Source organism: Schistocerca piceifrons, chromosome X (assembly GCF_021461385.2).
Source record: "Schistocerca piceifrons isolate TAMUIC-IGC-003096 chromosome X, iqSchPice1.1, whole genome shotgun sequence".
Classification (NCBI taxonomy): Eukaryota; Metazoa; Arthropoda; class Insecta; order Orthoptera; family Acrididae; genus Schistocerca; species Schistocerca piceifrons.
The window spans coordinates 110,836,244-110,862,154 of record NC_060149.1 but is presented as its reverse complement, the minus strand read 5'-3'; the positions used below and the strand labels follow the sequence as shown (position 1 = coordinate 110,862,154).

At 43.7% G+C, this 25,911-nt stretch overlaps 1 protein-coding gene across 5 annotated transcripts in view; it reads left to right on the top strand.

The window, feature by feature from the left end:
* Window positions 1–2,212: 2,212 nt before the first annotated feature.
* LOC124721760 (organic cation transporter protein) overlaps window positions 2,213–25,911 on the top strand; it is a 306,826-nt gene continuing 283,127 nt past the window's right edge. Inside the window, exon 1 of one of the 5 annotated variants that reach the window (XM_047246864.1) lies at window positions 2,213–2,342. Coding sequence is in view for 2 of the 5 variants with exons in the window: in XM_047246867.1 (XP_047102823.1) it covers window positions 3,877–3,909 (33 nt within the window). In the remaining 3 variants the exon portion in view is untranslated. Of the gene's footprint in view, window positions 2,343–3,861; window positions 3,910–7,947; window positions 8,112–25,911 lie in introns of those variants that run through there. The other 4 variants (XM_047246870.1, XM_047246867.1, XM_047246865.1 and 1 more) reach the window with 4 other exon arrangements.

Below are 25,911 nucleotides of genomic sequence, written 5' to 3'. Positions count from 1 at the left end.
TGGATGTGTGTGATGTCCTTAGGTTAGTTAGGTTTAAGTAGTTCTAAGTTCTAGGGGACTGATGACCACAGATGTTAAGTCCCATAGTGCTCAGAGCCATTTGATTTATCAAACTGCGAGACATGCGCAGCAGATCTGCCTGAGGGATAGCAGCAACAGTGTTTTCGGTGTTCTGCTGTAGCTCTTCCAGTCTCTGAGGACTATTTGAGTACACTGGACCCTTCAATTTGACCCACAGATATAAATCACAGGGAGATGGGCCAGGAGACTGTACTGCCTCTGTTGATTGTGCTCTCCTCTCTCAACATCTCCTGCACTTGTGACAAAGTTGTCAAAGTGGTGTGTACTGTTGTTCCGTCTTGCTGAAAACACCCATACGGTCGTTCATCTTCTGTGAGTTGATCCACATATGGTTCAAACAAGAGTATGCACTTACCAGGGGTAGTAACATTTTGGTGAAATGATTGTGTCACGATGCGGGCACCAAACACTGCCTACCAAACTGCCAATCTAGAGATTATGCAAAGGCTCATGTCCTGTAAAATCAAATACCCTGACAGACCGAACCGGGCCTCATACGAAGAAATGAAAATCTGAGCGTCGAAAGGTCCTGATTCCACTTCATTCAGAAACCACCGGCAGAACACAACACGCGTGAGTTTGTTTGGACGCTTTTAACTCGTGAACAACAGTAAATTTGTAAGGATACAGATGCAGGCTCTTTTTAATAACGTTTCCACTCTACAGTCTCTTAATTGCCACTTGCACACATAAATGGCGTTGACATTTCGTCGGACTTTGTTCCAGGCTTTACTCCACTAAAGCAGTGTTTCCTGGTGTTAGAATTCTTTTCTAATAGTCAGGATTTTTTCGCATCGTTTTGTCATTAAATTTTACACTGCAGACTTTACTGGAGATTTTGTCAAAACACTTCCAGTCTTAAGCTGTCGCGCAAACAGTTCCGCTCACGTTTTCAACGAATTGCGCTTCACATAACTCTCAAGATGATGATACGCTTACCGGTTTGCGTCGCATTCGACTGACTAAATACGTCTGCTCCTCTTACTCACTCGAACGCCAACGACACAGCGAAGTACTCGGGACAGAACACGCGGGAAAATCTCGTGCGCGCACACGTGATGGCGACGGATCGATGCATCGAAATGGCGGTTTCCAGCGCTTTCTGTGACGGGCAGTTCTCGCATTCATTAACGAGGGCCAGTCGCGCGGCAGTCTGTATTTCCCCGGTCAGTCTTATTTTATTTTGTTTTTACTTAGCTATTATGCCGACATTTATGCAATTGAGAATTTGAGTTGAGAGAGTGCGGGTTTCGATATATCAATCCTGAGTAAATTCAAATAACCTTCCCTCTTAGAAATCCAGCGGAATAAGCCCATACAAAATAACTACAGGGTGTAACGAGTGTATAAGTGCAGATATTTTTATACGCGGTACCTTAGTATGTACATACATCCGTCTGTTGGTCGCTTTTTCTCTGTGTATAACAATCTTCCTGCAAACACGTCACGAACTTTACTACCTGATGTTTTCTGCACCACTTGGTGGACTCTGCTTACCAGTATAGATTTACCTTTTCGTGTCCACACGTACACCCTTCAACACCTGACCTGCTGCCCTGGGAAAAATACGAATTAATGGCTTGCTGTTTTCACATGTACTTACAGGTGTTAACCAACCTAAAAACATGCGACGTGTAATACCTATAATTACTACTCTGCAAATTACGTAAATACTGACCTAATGTTGTTCAGAACACAAACGTCAGTCGCCATTATAAATATCTGCACTTACACACGTTACACCATGTATTTTTATGATGTTAAGAGGGCCTGCACTAAAGTATTTAAGCAAAGATATTTTGTCAGTTTAAAATTTTAGTGGTGAGGCCCCCTAGGCTGACGGCTCTGGCGTCTGCTATCTAGAACGGATATACGTCATTACTCCCAACACGCACTCCTCAGCGTCACTCACGTTAAATGGGTACACTAGAGACGCCTTTCATGCAATCCGGCGAAATGGCGTCGAGTAGAAAGGCATACCCCACACCATGAGTAACACGACATTATTATATAAGGATAGTCTAGCAATGTGTAAACAGTTTTTGTTTAGGTGTTTCCGTTACTCTGATAACTACAGAAACAATGCACAGCGCCCCGTTCTGCGACTGCTGTGAATCTGGGACGCGCATTGTGTGTCTGTGCTGCACCGCTATTCCTGTTGCGAGGTCGAGCTCCCCACCTCGGCACCTCTCCAGTCGGCCACGTGAGCCCGCCGCAGCGCCACCTGCGCCGTTCCTAACCCGCCACTCAGCAGCCATGAGGTAACCTTTCCATTACACTTACGTCTCTTTCCCTCTATGAGAGCACCCACCAAACTGGAAGGGTAGAAGACCGAAATTAGTTTTCTAACTATCGTGGTCCAGTGACAGGTTACAAACGAAACGTATAATATTCGCTTATTTATGTTGTAGGAAAATTCTGGCAGAACGTAAATACCTTAGGATTAAAGGAGACCACTCACCGAAAAGCAGAACCGTCGAGTTGTCAGTAGGCACACGCAGAAGGAAGAAGGCTTGCTAGCTTTCAGAGTCATCCTTTGACGAGCTAGAGTAAATTACACACACACACACACACACACACACACACACACACACACACAGAGAGAGAGAGAGAGAGAGAGAGAGAGAGAGAGAGACTCAACAGGCGCATTCACACACTAGAGATGGGTCGAACTCGTTCATTCCCGTGAACTACTTCATTCATTTCACTCTTTGCCGTGAAGCGTTCAAATGAAGTAGTTCATTGATGAAGTACGGAAGCCTGGCGAAGTTGCCCAGTTCGCCGCTCAGCCGCGGCTACGCTCGCTCGTACAATAAAGCTTCGTAATACTTCATAATTTTACCAGCAGATGGCCGAACTATGCAGTAACGTACACGCAACGTTTTACGCTCTTACAGCGTCTGAGTTAAATAGAGCATGGTGGAAGGGGACAAAGGAAAGATAAACGGGGAAGCCTGTCACATATAAAGAAGGTATTACATTTAATTTTGCTCGACATTTTCTCATGAAGCGCCCAAAAAAGTCTATCTGCCAAATGAAACATTATTTGTTGTATTCATGGACTGCAAACTAGGGCTACCAACGAAATGCAGTCCAATTTTATGTTCCTTTTAAAATTTAATCCAAAATAGAATGAGTATGTTTACCAATGTCACCAAGTCTATATACCTACGTTAAGTAATTATTCAGAAGTTTTCCTGTAGATTTTATTTTTGTTGGGAATAATAACCCTCCAGATTCAAAACGTAAACTGTCACCTGTAGTCATTGGTACGATTTCAGGTAAAATCCCTCTTTCAGTGTTATTAACAAACCTTTTGTCTTCATGTTGGCTGTGCGTGCTCACACAGCGAGCCTCTTCGTATGTATCTTTAATATTCATTTGTTTGCAAGCGCTGCCAACGGTAGGCTACCCGTAGACGTGAAGTTTAACTGCACAAATAGTCACGAGTAATGATGGCAGCACTGCAGGAAGCAACTGACGCTGCTTTCCCCTCGCCCCTCACTCACTTAAACTTATCGTTCCCCACAAACACCGCGCGATTGGTCGACAGGCAGTATAGGGAGGGCTGAAGTGACGGGAGGATGAATGACGTAGCGCCGATGTAGTGGGAGAAGGAGAGGGGGAGAGAGTGAGTGAACTAGAAAAAAGTGTGGAGTGTGCTATCTGTGAAGAGTTTGAAGTACCAGTTCATTGAAATTGAGTGGTTAGTTCACACTTCACTGGAGTGAAGCGTTCATTTGAACGACTCATTCACGAGCTCCCCATCACTATCACACACTATGCCGCTACACGATGCCGGCTAGCCTCAGACGGGACCATGTATGGGTAAAGGCGTGTGTGTCTGTAATTTAGCTCGTCAAAGGGTAATTCCAAAAGCTAAGTAGGAAGGCATACCCCACACCTTGAGTCATACGACATTATCATATAAGGACAGTCTAACAATGTGTGGACAGTTTTTGTTTTTGTTTAGGTGTCTATCGACAACTCGGCGCTTCTGCTTTTCGATACCATATTGCAGTACCTGTGCTGTTCAGAAGTACGATGCAGGTTTTCTTTGGATACGCATGCATTTGCAAAGGAACGGGGCAACAGGCACTGCAGCGACTACAGCTGTTATGAAATACATGAAATGTATTCGCATTTGCGAATATGGACAGTGCCGCGCGGGATTAGCCGAGCGGTCTCAGGCGCTGCTGTCATGGACTGTGCGGCTAGTCCCGGCGGAGGTTCGAGTCCTCCCTCGGGCATGGATGTGTGTGTTTGTCCTTAGGATAATGTAGGTTAAGTAGTGTGTAAGCTTAGGGACTGATGACCTTAGCAATTAAGTCCCATAAGATTTTACACACATTTCGAATATGGACAACCATCAGCTGTATAATGGAATAACAACAATGAAAATCTGATTTTCATTGTCGTCATTCCATTATACAGCTGATGGTTGTCCATTTCGCAAATCCGAATACATTTCATGTACCCCTGCTTTTCGGTGAATGGTCTCCTTTAATCCTAAAGTATTTAGTATTCACTTATCACATCACGACTGTACTGTGCAAGTTGATTCGCTGGGCTCTCACGCGATAGAACTGGGATTAGAGTCCCCCAGATTTACGTTTTCTATGGCTTTCGTAAATCGCTCATGGCAAACGCCGCCATGCTTAGTCTGGAAGGACACGGATGATTTTCTTTCTCAATCCAAGCTTGTGTGTAATTAGCTCTTAGTCGACAAACGCTAACGTTTAATCTTCCTATTTACATTCCAATACTAGAACTGTGGTTGGCATTGGAAATTGTAGTTATTATATGTTCCATAGATTATATGCTCGATATATATAGAAATTAAATGGAAAGAGTAAGCTTAAGTTTTAAGTACACGCGATTTGATTACTGTATCAGCTGGTTCGGTACAAATGTTATAACTGTCACTCACACTAAATCACTGTCAGTGTTACTACCAGAAGCGTCACAACGTTGACATAATATTTAACATCGCCGGCCTTTGTGGCCGAGCGGTTCTAGGCGCTTCAGTCGCGAACCGCGCTACTGCTACGGTCGCAGGTTCGAATCCTGCCTCGGGCATGGGTGTGTGTGATGTTCTTAGGTTAGTTAGGTTTAAGTAGTTCTAAGTCTAGGCGACTGAAGACCTCAGATGTTAAGTCCCAAGTGCTTACAAGGGAACCTCCCCATCGCACCCCCCTCAGATTTAGTTATAAGTTGGCACAGTGGATAGGTCTTGAAAAACTGAACACAGATCAATCGAGAAAACAGGAGGAAGTTGTGTGCAACAGTAAAAAAAATTAGTAAAATATACAAACTGAGTAGTCCATGTGTAAGATAAACAACATCAAGGAGAGTGCGAGCTCTGGAGCGCCGTGGTCCCGTGGTTAGCGTGAGTAGCTGCAGAACGAGAGGCCCTGGGTTCATATCTTCCCTCGATCGAAAATTTTCCTTTCTTTATTTTCGCAAAGTTATGATCTGTCCGTTCGTTCATTGACGTCTCTGTTCACAGCAATAAGTTTAGTGTGTGTGTTTTGCAACCGCACCGCAAAACCGTGCGATTAGTAGACGAAAGGACGTGCCTCTCCAATGGGAACCAAAAACATTTGATCGCAAGGTCATAGGTCAACCGATTCCTCCACGGAAAACACGTCTGATATATTCTATACGACACTCGCAACGGCATGTGCGTCACATGAAAGGAATATGTTGTCGACCCACCTAACTTGTACACTTAGCGAATGGGTAAAAAGATTCTTCTGCCTTGCCCGATTTAGATTTTCGTGGGGATGTGATAATCACTCCCAAAAAAGTTTGTCACATAAACTGAAAATAAAAAATTAATTTTCACTGGAGGAAAGACTTGAACCTACGACCTCTCGTTTCGCAGCTGCTCTCGCTAACCACGGGACCACGGCGCTCCTTGACTCCCAGTGTTCTTGATGTTGCCTATATTCCCATGGACTACTCAGTTTGTATATTTTTACTAATTTTTTTCGTAGTTCCACACAACTTCTTCCTGTTTTCTCGATTGATCTGTGTTCAGTTTTTCAAGGCCTATCCACTGTGCCAACTTATAACTAAATCTGAGGGGGGTGCGATGGAGAGGTTCCCTTGTTAGAGCCATTTGAACCATTTAACATATTTGTTCTAGTCTCACAGAAACAGCAGGGAGCCCGAAAAGGGTCCAGTTCGAAGCTTTTACGTACCCAGGTTCTTCTAGAATCCTTAGGATTTTCAAGATGAATTTCAAAACTGCCTGTATTTTCAGTAATTCAACGTCGGGCAGTACTCGCTTCTCGTTACTCACTTGCAGACCATGCGGTCTCAATTTATCTACTCTATATATTGGTGTATTTTATTCTCTTTTCAGTAGAATTCGAAACACCGGCCTCAAATAATCGACGAGTAAAGTGCTTAGTTATTCCTACCATTTACATGTCTCTCGATTTCTGCAGAATTACAAAAGTTTCTGCCTTTAATATCCTTTTGCTCTGGCGTAGTTTTTCGATAGCAGAATGGGAAGGTATATGTCTCAGTGAGATGTATTTGTCAGAGAAAGGTCGGCATGAGCATTATCGACTCAGTTTATACACTTATGGGAGATATAATTTAATACTACTAATTCTAGGCATACCGTCAATACCAGCTACGTTTACACTGTTTTGTTCGCTGTAACATACCGCAGAGATGAAACCTTTTTGTGCCTTGTCCTTAAGCAGCAATCGCATGCAAGGAAGAAATTTGCTGAAGATTAGCTTAAGAAAACCTACTGCTACTCTGTCAAACCGGTTTAAGGAAATCACGGGAAATCTCAGGATGAGCGAGATGAACGGTGTTTGAATAGTGGTCTTTCCCAATGTCTTTCTCTTCAGTACGAACAGACTTATCTTTGTCTCGGCAACAAATCAGACGGATCACCATCTGTACAGAGGCTTTTGATTTCACTAATACAACGTGGAAATAGCAAACCTTTCCAAAACGACACTTGATTATTTTAGGATTGAAAACCCGAAATATTTTGAGGAAGAAAATGCCTCCCGGTGCTGTCTGCCTGTACGTCTGTATTCTGCGGATATATGTTGGGTGCTCAAGAATATTCGTAGTTTCCGTCCCGAAAGCCGGTTTTGGAAGTTTTCTTAGCCACTTCTCGCGAGATATATGGTGCCCTCCTGCGAATCTTGGCCAGTTAAGATTTTCAACATTGTAATTAGTAATGCCTTACGATGGTAGGCAATGGAAACCTCATAACTCCATCTGTCTGTCAAAACTCGTAATTCCAGTAACCAATAACTCCATAATCGAAGAGAGATTTGAGAGTGCATGACTTTCTTTAATCTATCAATAGCTAGGCTTCTACTATACAGTTAACACATGTCTGTATCAAATTATATTATTTTTTAAGAAACCGTATTTGCTTCAGCTACAAAATTCAAGAAAATGGAGTTACTAGGTTTTCATTGCCTACCATCGCTTATCTTGTGCTAGGAACGACTCATCTTAAGACAGTCGTCGACAGTGTCCTTTAATGAAAAATCAGCAGAGCAAAAGTTAGCAAAGAATATTGCGAGTCGCATCTCGATCGGTAGGCGAAGGAGCAGAAGAAGGCACGTCAAGGAGGGACAATGATAATTAATGCAGCCGCTTGTGTGTTCCTTAATTGACGTATGTGGTCAACGAGCGTTCTGAATGTTGCGCAACGACTGTGGAGACATCTAGCGGCAAAAGAAGAAACGTCACTCTGTATCGCCGTTTCCCCAAGTTTTAATTCGTCCGAAAAACACGCGACGCGTATATCCCCGGCTTGTTTACATTCCGTAGCGGGATTTTGATGAAGCTAGAGCGCTGTGCGATAGCAAAGATCTCGTTAGTTGAGCTGTGTGTGTCACACATGCTGTGTGCGGTCGCTGCACCCTCCCCGCCGCTATTTTTAATATCAAACGACGCGACCTACCGGTAGCGCTGAAGAAGTGGACGCAGTATTCTAGCAATTAGTTTTTTATTCCAGCTGAACGTAGGGTATCATGACGAAGGTCAGTATCGATTTCTTTCTCGTTTTCTTGTCGTGCGGTGCGTGTGTCGCCACACTCCTCTGTTCTTGTTTAATATTACCTGTTTCTCTCTCCTTGCGTTTGTGTGTCTTTCTTTCTGAGCGTATACAGCGTTTTGGTAACTATTGTCTATATTCTTTTCCTTGTTCAGTGCTAGCTGAAGTTACAAGAGCGGGAATATGTGCGTGACATTTGCTTATTACATAATCTTCTCCTTTTCTATAGTCTCAAGCTATGAAGTTACACAGGTGATTATCACTGACCATAGCCGTTATAGACTGTCTTGAGATTTATAAAACACATATGAAAAATAAACATTATTGACGAAGGTGTCCTACTGTATGATTAGATATACACCATTTAATGCATAAGGGGCAGTCAAATGAAAACGAGACACATAGAAAAAAATAAATGAACTGTTTATCATTTCAAAAATAATGGCTCTGAGCACTATGGGACTTAACTGCTGTGGTCATCAGTCCCCCGGAACTTAGAATTACTTAAACCTAACTAACCTAAGGACATCACACACATTCATGCCCGAGGCAGGATTCGAACCTGCAACCGTAGCGTTCGCGTGGTTCCAGACTGTATTTCAAAAATAATCGCCATAATTGTTAATACACTGATCCAACTGTGAGCAAGACTGTCATTTCCTTCGCGGAAGCCGGCCGTTGTGGCCGAGCGGTTCTAGGCGGTTCTGGAACCGCGCGACCGCTACGGTCGCAGGTTCGAATCCTGCCTCGGGCATGGATGTGTGTGATGTCCTTAGGTTAGTTAGGTTTAAGTAGTTCTACGTTCTAGGGCACTGATGACCTCAGATGTTAAGTCCCATAGTGCTCAGAGTCATTTGAGCCATTTTTTCCTTCATGGAAAAGTGTTTGCGGGTGCCTAGAGAACCATGATTGTACGCAGGCGTTCACCTCTTTGTCCGAAGTAAATCGGCGGCAACGAATGTCTTTCTTCACTGCTCCAAAAATATTGAAATCGTACGGGGAGAGATCAGGACTGTATGGAGGATGTATAAGGGTTCCCCATCGAAACTTCTGCATCGTAGCCGAAACAACCTTGGCAACCGGTGGGCGGATATTATCCTGCAATAGAATGATGCTATCCGACAACATTCCTGGACGTTTGGGATTAACGGCGCATCTCAATTTTAGCAAAGTGTCTATATACCTCTGTACGTTAATTGCGGCGCCGTGTTCCGGAAAGTCAAAGAGCAGTAGCTCTTTGCAGTCAACTAAATGGGTCACCATGACTTCCACGGAACTGGCGTGTCTGTTGTTTCGATAGGCTGGCACGCTCATCGCTATGAATGAGGAAAGAGTACAAAGTTTACAATTGGCCAGTCTATGTTACGTGCAAAGGATAGTTTGTAAATTAATTCACGGGTGGGATTTGGTGGAAAACGATTGAATGTGTGGCTCTGTGCGAGCTGCTGTTTAACATAGTGTTATCTTCACAGTCTATACAGAAGCAATTCAGAGGGGCTGTAGAACATCCATAGAGTCCACTCCGGAAAACTAGTTTATTTTAATTTCATTATTTTCATCTCAGAATCCCTCATAAGGAATTAATCACTGTTTCTAACACACTTGAAACATTTGAAAATGGAGTTCAGAATTTCTGTTCTCGATTTACTGTTCTCAGTTTAAGATCCTGTCTCGTCCATAAGTGTCTGGACAACTAGTAGCCCTTACACATGATCAAGATATCTTTGGGTTTTGTGAGAGATCGGTCGATAATATTCTGCTACTGTAGTAGTTGTAGGTTTCACGGAGTGCCGTTTTGACTGCCAAATGTGTTTCATTCAGTATCTATCTATCTATCTATGGCCTTATGCTTTGTTTTACACCTAACAGCCGCTGTTTCTTTAGAACAATAAGTTGATTCGGTTGTCAATTCGTGGTAGGACTTTGGTCAAGCAGTGTGTTTAATGCTGTAATACAGTATCGATTTTTGCAATTGGTGACTGATGGAATGTGTAAGATAACAGATGCTAGTGTTGCGACAGGTGGTGCAATTAAAAAGTCAATTATGTATTTGATGTCAAGGAATCTTACTTAAGCTTGATGTAGTGTTAATCCGTGTATTGAAGATGATCGCTTGACCGAAATATGTTGTCTAGAAATAAATATTCGTTGCAACACCTTTTGGTAGTTTCATGTTGTCTTCTTTCGCTGCTTTAGAAGTTTATATACAGAGACTGTATACCTTGGAGGGCTCCTTCTATCATGAATTGTTGTACTAGTTACAATTCGGTCCAGTGCTTTGTCAACTATTCACCTAAACTAGAACTACAGCTCCTCTACATGCTCTTACCCAGTCCTAAATATCTCGAGTTCCCATTGAGGTATGAAAATACTGCTTCATTATCTAGTTTATTGAGTTTGTAAACCTTTCTACTTTTTTTAATTGTCCTCTGTACTTCACTACTCATTGTTGTTACGACTGCATCATGATCACTGACACGAGTTTCAATGTCGACACCTATCAAGCAGGAGTAACGGACAGCAGTGAATACAATTTTGTGTGACCCTTCGACGAGAGAGCTTTCTGAACGAATGAGATATCACACAATTTGTGATTAATTTAATGCAATATTATTTTCTGTGATCTCCCGTTGTTTTAAAAGAACGGACTTTCGCAATATAAGGTCAGTGTATTAAAATAGTAGGCTAGGGTGTTTGAATAGGACCGCCATCAGCCGGCCGGGGTGGCCGAGCGGTTCTAGGCGCTTTAGTCTGGAACCATTTGAACCACCGCCATCCCATGGCGAAAAACAGGAAAGGTAGTGCTGCGAGATGCAGGAAAGCATGAATACGCGCGCCGCCTCACTGCGACAAACACCATTCTCAGCGCCGGCGTCTGCTTGTTAAGCAGTATAACCACTGTCTTACAACGACCACGCATTTGTACTCCGTCCATAATCTAGAAGTTCTTGCACCTTACTAATAGCACTTATTACTTTCAACGTTATATTATTCTTGTGTTGGAGTACTCTCGGAACCGAGAATTTTGTACGGCCTATTTCCGAATGAGGCAACGGCCTTGCCGCAGTGGATACATCGGTTCCCGTCAGATCACCGAAGTTAAGCGCTGTCGGGCGTGGCCCGCACTTGGATGGGTGAGCATCCACGCCGCCATACGCTGTTGCCATTTTTCTGGGTGCACTCAGACTCGTGATGCCAATTGAGGAGCTACCCGACCGAATAGTAGCGGCTCCGGTCAACGAAAACCATCATAACGACCGGGAGAGCGGTGTGCTGACCCCACGCCACTCCTATCCGCCTCCTCATCTGAGGATGACACGGCGGTCGGATGGTCCCGATGGGCCACTTGTGGCCTGAAGACAGAGTCCTTTATTTCCGAATGAGGGAGACATATTTTCCTTCAGACGGTATTTATTACGATCTCTTTTTGTCACACAAATACTTTCAGTTTTAACTATCGCGAGCGTTTATCTGAATAAAAAGCACAGGGCATTACCGCCACGAAACGAGAACACATAATATGCCTCCGTAGCCAACGTCGCTAACGCACAGTTAAGAGGGGGCACTCAACGCACTGATAAGCCGGTTCGAATCCTAGTGGTGGAAACAGTTTTCACTGCCAGTATTTGGCCGGCAAGAGGAGGTGAGGTAGTGGCGTAAAGTTCCCATTGCCAGATTTTGCGCCAGTGTTCTGTTTTAAATAGCAAACCTTTCCGAAACGTCTCATCTGGTGAGGGCATATGACACTGTTGATGGTGATCCATCCGTAGGATGAGATCGTTAAGCTTGGCCACCCCCATGTTGCTATTCGCGAATAGTAGGCTATGTGCTGGCACTGAGTTTCACTCTCTCCTTTCTATCATCATCATCATACAACACAAACATTACATCGCTTACAAATGGCTCTGAGCACTATGGAACTTAACTGCTGAGGTCATTAGTCCTCTAGAACTTAGAACTACTTAAACCTAACTAGCCTAAGGACATCACACACATCCATGCCCCAGGCAGGATTCGAACCTGCGACCGTAGCGGTCGCGCGGTTCAAGACTGTAGCGCCTAGAACCGCTCGGCCACTTCGGGCGGCACACCGCATACACACAATACATACAAGTAGTATTGCAAAGATTGTAATGCAGCATGTTGTAAATAAATAAACAAAAAAATGATGTCAATACAACTTAAAGGTGTATATAGTTACTTAGAACAAGGTGCCATTGTATTAAATTGAAGCAAATTCACACGATATGCTATCATTCTTGATGTTTTACGAATTATACTGTTCGTGATGGCTTGGTACATACTCAGTGAGAAAAATGTTCGTGATGGTTTGGTAGATACTCAGCGAGAAAAATGTTAAAAGATATAGCTCTGACCAAAGAATACAAGTCGAAAATCAGAATTTGGTTTCGCATCGAAAACAATATTAAAGTAACATACTATGAGCCATCCATATAATGGAACCGTTAAATACATCTTACATACACACAACTGACAGCGACGATTGTGACATGGTAGACATTCGTTTTAAATGAACACAAAAAGCCTCATGAAAATAATGTAAGTGCCTTTCCGCTGCTTTTCGTACACAACAAACATACGTCCTGAAACAATTACTGTGTTCAGAAGAGGTCGAAATTGGTAGTCACTTTTAAATTGGTTCAAATGGCTCTGAGCACTATGGGACTCAACTTCTGAGGTCATTAGTCCCCTAGAACTTAGAACTAGTTAAACCTAACCAACCTAAGGACATCACACACAACCATGCCCGAGGCAGGATTCGAACCTGCGACTGTAGCGGTCTCGCGGTTCCAGACTGCAGCGCCTAGAACCGCACGGCCACTGCGGCCGGCCAGTCACTTTTAAATCCATGAGGTGGACTCGTCAACGAGCAAACTGATCTGCAAGACAAAAGTATCCTCGAAAATTTTACACACATTCTGCTCACAGAAAAAAAGAAAGTATCATTTCTATTTGCAGTTTTTGCACTGACAGGTTTATTTATATTGTCAATTATTTGAGAGAAACTTTTAGATTTCCAGTATGTCCATTTTTCACATTCAGAACTTTTTAATATTTTTGTTTTTATTTTTTTAAATTTTGCTGTCAGTTTTTAGTAGTTTTCATTTAGGTACGTGCTCGTTGTGCTGTAGCGGACTCCAGCCCTGGAGGTCCTGGATTCAATCTCGGGTAGAAGTGGAGATTTTTCCTCGTTCCAGTCCCTCCAGGACGGCCCCACGTCCACACAGCCTTGCATCAAATGAGCATCGACGTTCTTTACCTTGTGTGTGTGTGTGTGTGTGTGTGTGTGTGTGTGTGTGTGCGCGCGCGCGTGTGCGCACGCGCGCGATCGCGAGGCTGCAGTTAGGTCAATAGCCCAATCATGGGCTAGCGCCAGAGACCTTACCTTTTATTTAGGTATACAAATGATTATATATGCATAGATCTTTGAAATTAGTCTATCCTGAGCTTTCTTCTTTGGTCAGCGTTACATCTTTGTGTCAACTAGTTGTCAAACCATCACGAACAATATAACATGTAAAACATCACAAACAGTAGCACAGTATATGAACTCACTGCCTTTTTCATGCAAATGACATTTGGCACTGGCAAATTATGTTTCTGTTGCGTTACGTTTGCAATACTGTGTTCGTGCTCCGAGGCGGTAACGTCTCCTGGTTTTTATACAGGTACACATTCGAAAATGGATTTCTTAGCCGAAAATAGTATTGTAACTGAGAAGGGGTATTAATAAATAGCACTGTTCATGTGGGAAAATGTCATTTTCATACATAATTTTTTGGCTGTTGTGCTCACTATGAAATACTATTCTACTTTAATGTCACGTCTATTTACTGATCCTGGCAAGTGACTGATTGTGGAGGAGGACACTGTGCTTTGTGAATGCATTCGTATCACACTACCATGTTGAAGGCATTTTTATTGATGTGTCTACTATTTCAGATTTTAATGCAGTTCTGTTAAAATCTGCTGAAAGAAAAATGACCAAATGACCATTCGCATTGCTCTTATCTGCATAAGCTCTATTTCCACTGTTATTATGACCCGATACAACACATTTCAGCATACTAAATGCGCACTGTAACTTACCAGTTTGCCCAGGAGATGCTGGGAGCATAGTGCAAAGGTGTTAATAATGGACATATAACAGCGGAATTAATACAGAACATAGCCTGAACCGTCCTCTACACAACACTACAGATCAACATAAACATTATGCATTTGTACACATTTGCGACATCGTTGAACCCTGCCATCAAACTAGTCTGGAAAAATGTAGGGTTTTGCTTCTTGATCCATGATTTTAAAAGCCTAGGTTCAAATGGCTCTGTGCACTATGCGACTTAACTTCTGAGGTCATCAGTCGCCTAGAACTTAGAACTAATTAAACCTAACTAACGTAAGGACATCACACACATCCATGCCCGAGGCAGGATTCGAACCTGCGACCGTAGCGGTCGCTGGGCTCCAGACTGTAGCGCCTAGAACCGCACGGCCACTCCGGCCGCCTTAAAAGCCTAGGTTTCGCTGTCGATTGTGAGTTCTAACGCATCGGCCTCCTGGAATCACTTCCTCAGAACGTTCTCGATTGGCATCTATGACCGATGATGTCGGCTGGCCGCTGCGCGGTTTATCTGCAATGTACGTTTCTCTGTTACCAAACTTCTTCACGTGTCGCTGCCCACTGGTGCTGCCCATCACAAAGGACCCACACACTCTCTTCGTGGTTCAGATTAAAGCAGCATTAAAATGATGTGTCAAGAAACAAAAGGCTGAATTTTTGCAAACTGTTTTTGATGCTTGGGTTCAACGATGTACGAATGCATGGTGACGATGTTAAACGACAGTGTTGTGTAGAAGACAGTTCAGGCTATGATATGTACTAATTACGATGCCGTGTGTTTATTAATAAATTTTTTATGACACAGGACGTATTACTTCTTGATCCAACCTCAAAACTTGACACTTAGCGCGCAGGTGCAGGTAGCTGATACAAGCCATCTCCGACTCCCACATACACTATTATCGCAGGGCAGGTAGCACTTACAACAAACATACATCCGTGTTTCTACGAAAGCAGCGGTAACACAAGGAGGTAACCATCGCATACGCGATTTTACATAGTCAAAACTGAAACATTGTTGCTTAAATTTAAAAAAAAAGCTGTACAATGCTACTGCGAATATCATTGTTTGCTAACAAAGATTGGTAGTGAGAAGAAGCACGTCTACACTGTCCGACCTCTACCTATTTATGCACTCCCAGCACCCTCATGAGAAAGACCTAGTTATACTGTTCATTTAGTACTGAAAACCCCTCACATTTGCTTCCTGCAATCGCCGCGCGAAGCGTTCAGTTGCGGTGCACTTACAGTATTGCAGTCTTGATTGTACTAGTGATTTGTAAGCAATATCCATTGCAAGAAAACTGCAGTCTCTGAGGATCCTCTCAATGAATCAAAGATTGATGTTCGCATTGCATTCAACAGATACTATGTGGCTGTCCTATCACATACAGTGTGTCTATTGATTTGACTGGCTCCAGTTGGCACTCATTAATGCTACATTCAAACGTTGCTGCAATTTTCTGTTTAGCTAAGTGCACAACTAAGAATTAGTAATGAATCTTAGCACAAGGTTGATACTTTGTCAAGATTAGGTTTGATGTTGCTGCAAGTTAAATGCTAAATCTTACTTTTGAAGGTTCTAATATGGCAGAATCTCTAAGAAAAAGAACTGCGTTCTGTCTCAGATCAGGCATAAAACGGAAAGAAAACCGGGAACATTCCAGTGCGGACGATGCCTCCGCGCTTGTGATTAGAATCACTGACGCGGCATAAAAACGAGATTTGGTAAGTGACACTGAATCTGATATTGCGGAATAAAATAATACTAATGCATGTGAAACTCTCAATGAAAAGTAGCTGAGATTGGCAGCAAAAGAGGGAACGTGCATGTGCACTATTTTCAGTCCTGATTTTAGACAGAAGATAAATACGTAGAATGATAGTGCTTGACCTCGTAAAGTATCGAGAGCGTGGCAAGCTCTGCGGTGACGCTATCTCTTTCTTCGTAACATCCTGCCTGGTAGACGCGCTAGTCGCATGCAGTGGATACAGCTTTCTGAAAATCGGAAGGGCACCTTTTCAGTATTCTGTAGTTATTGAAGAAAGAAAGGTCTGTGTAAGATGTTTTTCTCATCATATCTGCGAGCAATGTTAGCAACAGTCTCAAGTCACTTTTTACTTGAAAGAATTGATTCGTGTCGACCAGATGGCTGAGGTGATTAGCAGACCGTATAAGAGTTATTATTATTATTATGTAGTATTCTGCCTAGTGACAGGTCCATGTCTTCGTACGGAAAATATCTGAGTCCACTGTTCCCTGTCTTCAGCTTCTTCCTTCAGTCTGTTGTATCTCCTTCCACCTTTCATGTCGTCCAGATGTTGAATTCTTCTTCTTCCTCGTCCTGCGTTTCCTCTGAGTTTCCCTTCGATGACATCGTGTATGAGTCCCTCGTGTCTAAGTACATATCCAATCCAGTTGGCCTTTCTCTGAAGAATTGTACGCAGAATACATCTCTCCTACTCTTCGCAGTACATCGTCATTTTTTATGCGATCTGTCCACTTTATCTTTTCCATTCTCCTCCAGTACCACATTTCAAAGCTCTCTAAGTATTTTTTCTCCTTCTTTCTCATGGTCCATGTCTCTGCTCCATACAGTGCAATGCTTCAAATGTAGCACTTCATCAGTTTTTTCCTCAATGTCAAACTCAACTTGTTGGTCAGCAGAGTCCTCTTCTTGTTGAATGCAGCTTTGACCATGGAGATTCTTGCTCGGATTTCGTTGGGCAGTGGGCATCCTTTGTGATAAAACTTCCCAGGTACTTGAACTGATTCACATTTTCCAGTTCCCGATTGTCAACCGTTATCTTCAAGCGTTTCTCACGTTTTGATACGCGCATCACTTTTGATTTTTCGATGTTGATTTCCATGCCGTATTTTCTTCCCGTTTCCACCAAATTGTTCATCGTGTGTTGCAGCTGTCTCTGATTTTTGGCGAGCACTACCAGGTCGTCTCCATACTTGATGGTGTTGATGAGACGTCCTCCTACTTTGAAGTTTCCGCATCCTTTCAGCGCTTCTCTCGCCAGCATTTCTCCATACAGGTTGAAGGGACTTGGCGACAGACAACATCCTTGTCTCACTCCCCTTCCTATTTCCACACTGTTCGTTTCTCCATAGTTCAGTCGTACCTTTACCCTTTGTCCCAGGTACAAGTTCCTTATAAGTCTCCGATCTCTCCAGTTGATTCCTATTTCCTTAAGGACTCTGTCGAAGGCATTCTGCCAGTCTATAAAACAAGCGCAAACTTCTTCGTTAACGATATCAAATATAAATTTCTCAACAGTGGCGTTCAAATATTTACTGACGAGGTACATAAATGAAGAAATTTATTGGTTCACTAAAACAGAGAATTGAATCGTATGTGGAGGACAAATAAAGCAACAAAAGCTATCTGTAGGGTAATCTGATAAGTTTTACTTTCGCTGTAACTGGGATGAAAAGCATACTATGATGATATGACATGGATTGGTCACAAATAGTGGTTTGCTACTGGGTGCAGTTTAGACCTGGTTCATACGCCTGTCAAAGAGACGCGGTGCTGCGATCTCCCAGCAATGCATCCAGGGAGGCTGAGACACGTTATTCTTCTCTTCCTGTCGCGCCTCTCGTACTAGAAGCCTCCACGCTTCACTGCCGTTTCCTATAGCACTTCCTGTTCGGTAGTAGCTACATCCAAATCGTTTACGTATCAAATATCACAGGGAACCCACACCATTACCATCATCACTATTTCAAGATCACATCAATCACCGACACCTCTCTCAATCATAAAATAATCGTTTTTCTTTTTGAAATTATATTTTCATTTATTTTTAATTGTTTTATTCATTGACTGAAGAGCGATAACAAGTCCGCTGCCAGCCTAGCCCCTATTTGGGGGGAATGTAAATAACGGATTAATACACTACTGGCCATTAAAATTGCTACACCACGAAGATGACGTGCTACAAAATGGCTCTGAGCACTATGGGACTCAACTGCTGAGGTCATTAGTCCCCTAGAACTTAGAACTAGTTAAACCTAACTAACCTAAGGACATCACACACATCCATGCCCGAGGCAGGATTCGAACCTGCGACCGTAGCAGTCACACGGTTCCGAACTGCGCGCCTAGAACGACGTGCTACAGACGCGGAATTTAACCGACAGGAAGAAGATGCTGTGACATGCAAATGATTAGCTTTTCAGAGCATTCACACAAGCTTGGCGCCGGTGGCGACACCTGCAACGTGCTGACATGAGGAAAGTTTCCAACCGATTTCTCATACACAAACAGCAGTTGACCGGCGTTGCCTGGTGAAACGTTGTTGTGATGCCTCGTGGAAGGAGGAGAAATGCGTACCATCACATTTCCGACTTTGATAAAGGTCGGATTGTAGCCTATCGCGACTGCGGTTTATCGTATCGCGACATTGCTGCTCGCGTTGATCGAGATCCAATGACTGTTAGCAGAATATGGAATCGGTGGGTTCAGGAGGGTAATACGGATCGCCGTGCTGGATCCCAACGGCCTCGTATCACTAGCAGTCGAGATGACAGGCATCTTATCCGCATGACTGTAACGGATCGCGCAGCCACGTCTCGATCCCTGAGTCAACAGATGGGGACGTTTGCAAGACAGCAACCATCTGCACGAACAGTTCGACGACGTTTGCAGCAGCATGGACTATCAGGTCGGAGACCATGGCTGTGGTTACACTTGACGTTGCATCGCAGACAGGAGCGCCTGCGATGGTGTACTCAACGACGAAGCTGGGTGCACGAATGGCAAAACGTCATTTTTTCGGATGAATCCAGGTTCTGTTTACAGTACCATGATGGTCGCATCCGTGTTTGGCGACAGCGCGGTGAACGCACATTGGAAGCGTGTATTCGTCATCGCCATACTGGCATATCACCCTGCGTGATGATTTGGGGTGCCATTGGTTACACGTCTCGGTCACCTCATGTTTGCATTGACGGCACTTTGAACGGTGGACGTTACATTTAAGATGTGTTACGACGCGTAGCTCTACCCTTCATTCGATCCCTGCGAAACCCTACATTTCAGCAGGATAATGCACGACCGCATGTTGTAGGTCCTGTACGGGCCTTTCTGGATATAGAAAATGTTCGACTGCTGCCCTGGCCAGCACATTCTCCAGATCTCTTACCAATTGAAAACGTCTGGTCAATGGTGGCCGAGCAACTGGCTCGTCACAATACGCCAGTCACTACTCTTGATGAACTGTGGTATCGTGTTGAAGCTGCATGGGCAGCTGTACCTGTACACGCCATCCAAGCTCTGTTTGACTCAATGCCCAGGCGTATCAAGGCCGTTATTACGGCCAGAGGTGGCTGCTCTGGGTACTGATTTCTCAGGATCTATGCACCCAAATTGCGTGAAAATGTAATCACACGTGAGTTCTAGTAGAATATATTTGTCCAATGAATACGCGTTTATCATCTGCATTTCTTCTTGTGTAGCAATTTTAATGGCCAGTAGTGTAGAAGCCTCCACGCTTCACTACTGTTTCCTATAGCACTTCCTGTTCGGTAGTAGCTACATCCAAATATTTTACGTATCAAATATCGCAGGGAGCCCACACCATTACCATCATCACTATTTCAAGATCACAGACATCAATCGCCGTCTCCCTCTCAATCCTGAAATAATCGTTTTTCTGTTTGAAATTATATTTTCATTTATTTTTAATTGTTTTATTCGATGACTGAAGAGCGATAACAAGTCCGCTGCCAGCCTAGCCCCTATTTGGGGGGAATGTAAATAACGGATTAATAATTTTCACTGCTGTAAGAGAAAAGCGATTTAACTTGGTTTCACGGTGTAGTAGTTTTGTATTAATTTCAAAAACTTATTATCAACAATAAACGTCATGCATATTTGAAGTGGCGTAGCTTGGGTCTTAGTGCAAGTCGGGGTCCCAGGTTCGACTCTTATAACACAAAGGCCATTTCACTTATTGGAAACTCAAATTTAAATAAAAGTAAACAATTTCTAAAACGTTTCTCTCTCAAATTCCCCCATTCGTGAAACTTATACAGGATGTTCCGAAACAATTCGTTCAAGTCAATACAGGAGGTAGAGAACATAAAAACAAATATATTTATCGTACATGTACTCGCTCACGGTAGTTTCCCATACTAAGGACGATTTACACGAAGGTAATTTAGCATGCTAATCATAGTAGTGGCATTCACAGGAACTGCTCGAATGCGCGACCATTTGCCTGTATGCACGCAGTACATCGTCGGGCCATTGACTTGGGTGGCCAGACCACAGGGCCACCTTGGCCGATCCATCGATTCCCGAAGGTGGTTGTCAGATAATTTCTCACAGCAATGCTGAAATGAACTGGCGCTCTATCGCGCTGGAAGTACATCCTTTGTCTAACATTTAGAGGTACATCCTCCAGCAATTCAGGCAACACATGTTCCACGAAAATGCAGCCTCTGTGTCCGTTGTGGGGGAATGGAAGCATGTATGATCCAACCAGCCTATCACTGAGAATGTCGAGCTACACATTAACACCGAATCGTCGTTGATGAGGACGAGGTCGAGTACCTCACGTCCCATGTCCTCAAACATGCGAATTGTGGATACTGAAACAACCTACACAAGTAAACAATGACTCTCCGGTGTACGTGACTCCGGCCGGAAATAAGGGGTGCAAGGCAGTCTGTTGTAAAAACCATTATGAGGACTGCAGGCGTTGTGGAAAATCTTCAGCTGTTAGTACTGCCACGCGCTGAAGATAGGAAGGATAAAGCTGCTGGTCGTGTAACACATTCCACACACAAGGCTACGTCTGACGCCAAGGATGTGTGCAATAAATCGTGTACTTGTAGATGGCGTGTTATCAACATGTCAACTAATCCCGCCTTCCATTTCAGGTGTTCCCACAGTTCCATTCGGACCTGTATCATGCATACTTGCATGAAAAGTGCCAGTTTCACGTAGCAATCGATGCAGAGTTGTGGAAAGTGCTATCTATAGTGCTGGCCGCGGTGGCCGAGCGGTTCTAGGCGCTTCAGTCCGGAACCGCGCGACTGCTACAGTCGCAGGTTCGAATCCTGCCTCGGGCATGGATGTGTGTGGTGTCCTTAGGTTTAAGTAGTTCTAAGTTCTAGGGGACTGCTGACCTCTGATGTTAAGTCCATAGTGCTCAGAGCCATTTGAACCATTTTTTGTTATCTATACTCTCTCACTGCAGCTAGTCCATTTCCATTCACAGACCCGTATACCAGATGCATGTCAGCCATTTCAGCATATGTAAATCGCTCGGAGTTCACCGTTGTTGTCCCAAGGCGGTAACGATTGCGACTGAATCCGTTTGTTTACAAGGAACTCACCGTTGTCACAAGGGGGTCATACTTGCGAATGATTCGGTGTGTTTCCAAGCAGACCTCAGAGCCAATCATCCGTACACAGAGCAGTTTTGAATGTCAATACACATACCCAGTCAGCGATACCGACACCACAGGTTACTTCTGAACCAGTAACTAATTTTAATTACAAGCTAATTTCAGAGACCGTGTGTTGCTTATCGAAATATATTTGTTTTTGATATTCTCTATCTCCAGTATTAATTTGAACCACTAATTTCAGAACATCATTTAGATTACACATTTCTCGTAAACTGGTGGGTAATTTTTACGTTGCATACGAACTTCTACAGAAGATACACGAAGACTAATCCTAACTGAATTTTGCAGAGTATGTCTTCTTCTTTATCTCAAACAACATATTACCTTCTCTTTTTGTTATCATCTTAAATAAACTGTGTGATAAAAAATGTGGCACCTAGAAGATATGGTCGGTTGTGAATATAGCATCGTACACATACACACGATAGGCGGCCATGTAAATGATTAGGCTTACAATTCTCTATGACAAGTGGAGCGTCCACCAGAGTAGATGAGTGTTGTTCGTGGTTAGCGGTCTTCCCAGGCGTGTTGGGATATACACTGAAGCGCCAAAGAAACCCGTATAGGCATGCGTATTGAAATACAGAGATATGTAAAAAGGTAGAATACGGTGCTGCGGCTGGCAACGGCTGTATAAAACAACAAGTGTCTGGCGCAGTTGTTAGATCAGTTAGTGCTGCTACAATGGCAGGTTATCAAGATTTAAGTGAGTTTGAACGTGCTGTTGTAGTCGGCGCACGAACGATACGGCACAGCATGTCCGACATAGCAATGGAGTGGGGATTTTCCCGTGCAACCACTTCACGAGTGTACTGTGAATATCAGGAATCCGGTAAAACATCGAATCTCCGACATCGCTGCGGCCGAAAAAGATCCTGAAGAACGGGACCAACGACGACTGTAGGGAATCGTTCAACGTGACAAAAGTGCAACCCTTCAGCAAATTGCTGCAGATTTCAATGCTGGGCCATCAACAAGTGTCAGCGTGCGAACTATTCAACGGAACATTATCGATATGGGCTTTCCGAGCCGAAGGCCGACTCGTGTACCATTGATGACTGCACGACACAAAGATGTACGTTTCACCTGGACTGGAAACCTGTTGCCTGGTCGGATGAGCCTCGTTTCAAATTGTATCGAGCTGATGGACGTGTACGGGTATGGAGACAACTTCATGAATCCATGGACCCTGCAGTCAATAGGGGATTGTTCAAGCTGGTGGAGGCTCTGTAATAGTGTGGAGCGTGTGCAGTTGGAGTGATACGGGACCCCTGATAAGTCTAGATAGGACTCTGATAGGTGACATGTACGTAAACATTCTGTCAGATCATCTGCATCCATTTATGTCCATTGTGCATTCCGGCGGACTTTGGCTTTCCTGCAGGACAATGCGACACCCCACACGTCCAGAATTGCTATAGAGTGGCTCCAGGAACACTCTTCGGAGTTTAAATACTTCCGCTGGCCACCAAACTCTCCAGATATGAACATAATTGAGCATATCTGGGATGCCTTGCAACGTGCTGTTCAGAAGTGGTCTCTACCCCCTCATACGCTTACGGATTTATGGACAGCCCTGCAGGATTCATGTTGTCAGTTTCATCCAGCACTACTTCAGACATTAGTCGAGTCCATACCACGCCGTGTTGCGGCACTTTTGCGTGCACGCGGGGGCCCTACACGATATTAGGCAGGTGTAACCAGTTTCCTTGGCTCTTCAGTGTATAAGGGGCGTTAACAGCATCAGATGTTAAATGATCACTATGAGGGATATGTAGATGCCATTTATTCGTGTGGGACACGGTTACCAACACCTGACAGAGTTTGCAAATGGTCTAAATGTGGGTCTCCAATTGGTCAGCTAGTCGAATCGTGCAATATCCACATTTGTGGGGCATTCGTCTGTGACAGTGGCCCAATGTTAGCCTGTATGGAAACATGAGGCGAGATATATTTGTTGTCACGTTTGGCTATCACAAGGAAGGATCGTCGTATTGTGCACCAAGAACATCGTACCGCTGCATATCTGCGCCCACTATGCGAGAACAACTAATGGACTACCTGCAACATTGTCTGTCATCCTACACCATTGGTCGGAGACTAGGAACAATCGAACTAGTGTACGCTGCGTAAAGGGCCCACGGAAGTGGCAGTATTTCTTTTATCCCTACAGAGATCTACAGGGTGTCCAGAAAAGGATTACCTGATTTCAAAATTAAATATCTCGAAAACAAAGATCGATAGAGGAATGCAGTAAACGGTATGTTTATTGTGAAAGCTGTAAGAAGTTTAGACAGCAGTTTGAAATAATAGTTACAAAAGCTGCTAACAGATGGCGCTGTAATCGTCATACGTAATGCCTATTATAAATAGTGATCGGAAGCCCAGAGCGATCAGTTCCACTATTGAAACGTGAAAGAAGATTAGCGTACCGAAGGAAGAGATTAAAACCATGTACTCCATTGAACAACGTGTTTTTCTGGTGCTAGAGTACCACAGATTAGAAGAGAGTCCTACGGCAACAAGGCGAAGTTTTCAAGCACGATTTAATGTTCCAAAAGGACTCGATGCGAAAACCATTCGTACACTCTTCGCAAAATTTCAACGAACAGGCAGCGTAACTGATGATCTAGTGGGGCATGTTGGCCACAAGCAAACCGCAGTTACGCCTGAAAATATCGCCACAGTTTCTGGAATTATTCAGCGAAATCCAATGTCATCCGTCCGTAGAATTGCATCTGAGACTGGTTTGAAGCGTTCCAGCACGCAGAAAATACTGAGAAAGAGCCTACACATGTTTCCATTCCAAATTCAAACGCACCAGGCCATACCCGTACGAGCTGTGCAACAAAGGGTTGCCTTTGCTAATCAGACGCTCACAATGATTGATAGTGAAGGATTTGATGTTGGCTGCATCTGGTTTACAGATGAAGCACACTTCCACCTGAATGGATACGTGAATAAGCAGAACTGGCGATTTTGGGGTTCCGAAAAGCCATATTGGTGTGAAGCGAAACCCTTGTATTCTCCTAAAGTTATTGTGTGGGCTGCAGTATGCAGCAGAGGCATTATTGGCCCCTTTTTCATTCGAGAAACGGTCACTGGTGCACGTTACGTTGCAATTTTGGAACGATTTGTCGCCACACAGCAAGCGTTAGAGGATCGACCAGGTACTGAATGGTTTATGCAAGATGGAGCCCGACCACATCGGACCGAACAAGTGTTTCGCTTTCTTGAGGAATACTTCGGGAATCGAGTCATTGCTTTGGAATATCCCAAATTTACTGGTGCAGGCATGGATTGGCCTCCATATTTGCCGGATTTGACTCCCTGTGACTTTTTTTTGTGGGGTACAGTGAAAGACATGGTCTACCCGAAGCATCCCGCCACGCTGGACGAGCTTGAATCGGCGATCTCTGTGGCATGTGAATCCATTTCGGTTGAGACACTACGAAATGTGATGGCGAATTTCATTCTTCGTTTGCGCCACCTCTGTAGTGCCAATGGTAAACATTTTGAAAACATTGTGATGTGATTGTTTGCAAAGATTGTTTTCATACGATTATTTCACTTATGTATGCTGATATGAGCTGTACAGCGTACAGCGCCATCTGTTAGCAGCTTTTGTAACTATTATTTCAAACTGCTGTATAAACTTCTTACAGCTTTCACAATAAACATACCGTTTACTGCATTCCTCTATCGATCTTTGTTTTCGAGATATTTAATTTTGAAATCAGGGAGCCCTTTTCTGGACACCCTGTAACTATAATCAAGCTGTGACTGCTAAAAATTAACACTCTCATGTTACTTAAATTTTATTTTATAGCCGGCCGGGGTGGCCGAGCGGTTCTAGGCGCTACAGTCTGGAACCGCGCGACCGTTACGGTCGCAGGTTCGAATCTTGCCCCGGACATGGATGTGTGTGATGTCCTTAGGTTAGTTAGGTTTACGTAGTTCTAAGTTCTAGGGGACTGATGACCTCAGACGTTAAGTCCCATAGTGCTCAGAGCCATTTGAACCATTTTTTTTTTTATTTTGTACAGGCTGGGCAAAATAGAACTGGCCCAGAAAATATTTAATGTGTGGATGATGTAAATTGTGTTGCCTTCCTTAAGGTGCATAACATTTTTTTCTCGTGCCAGTTTCATTTTATCCCCTCTGCGATATATTACGTACTATTATCCTAGACCACGTCCCTATGCTCTA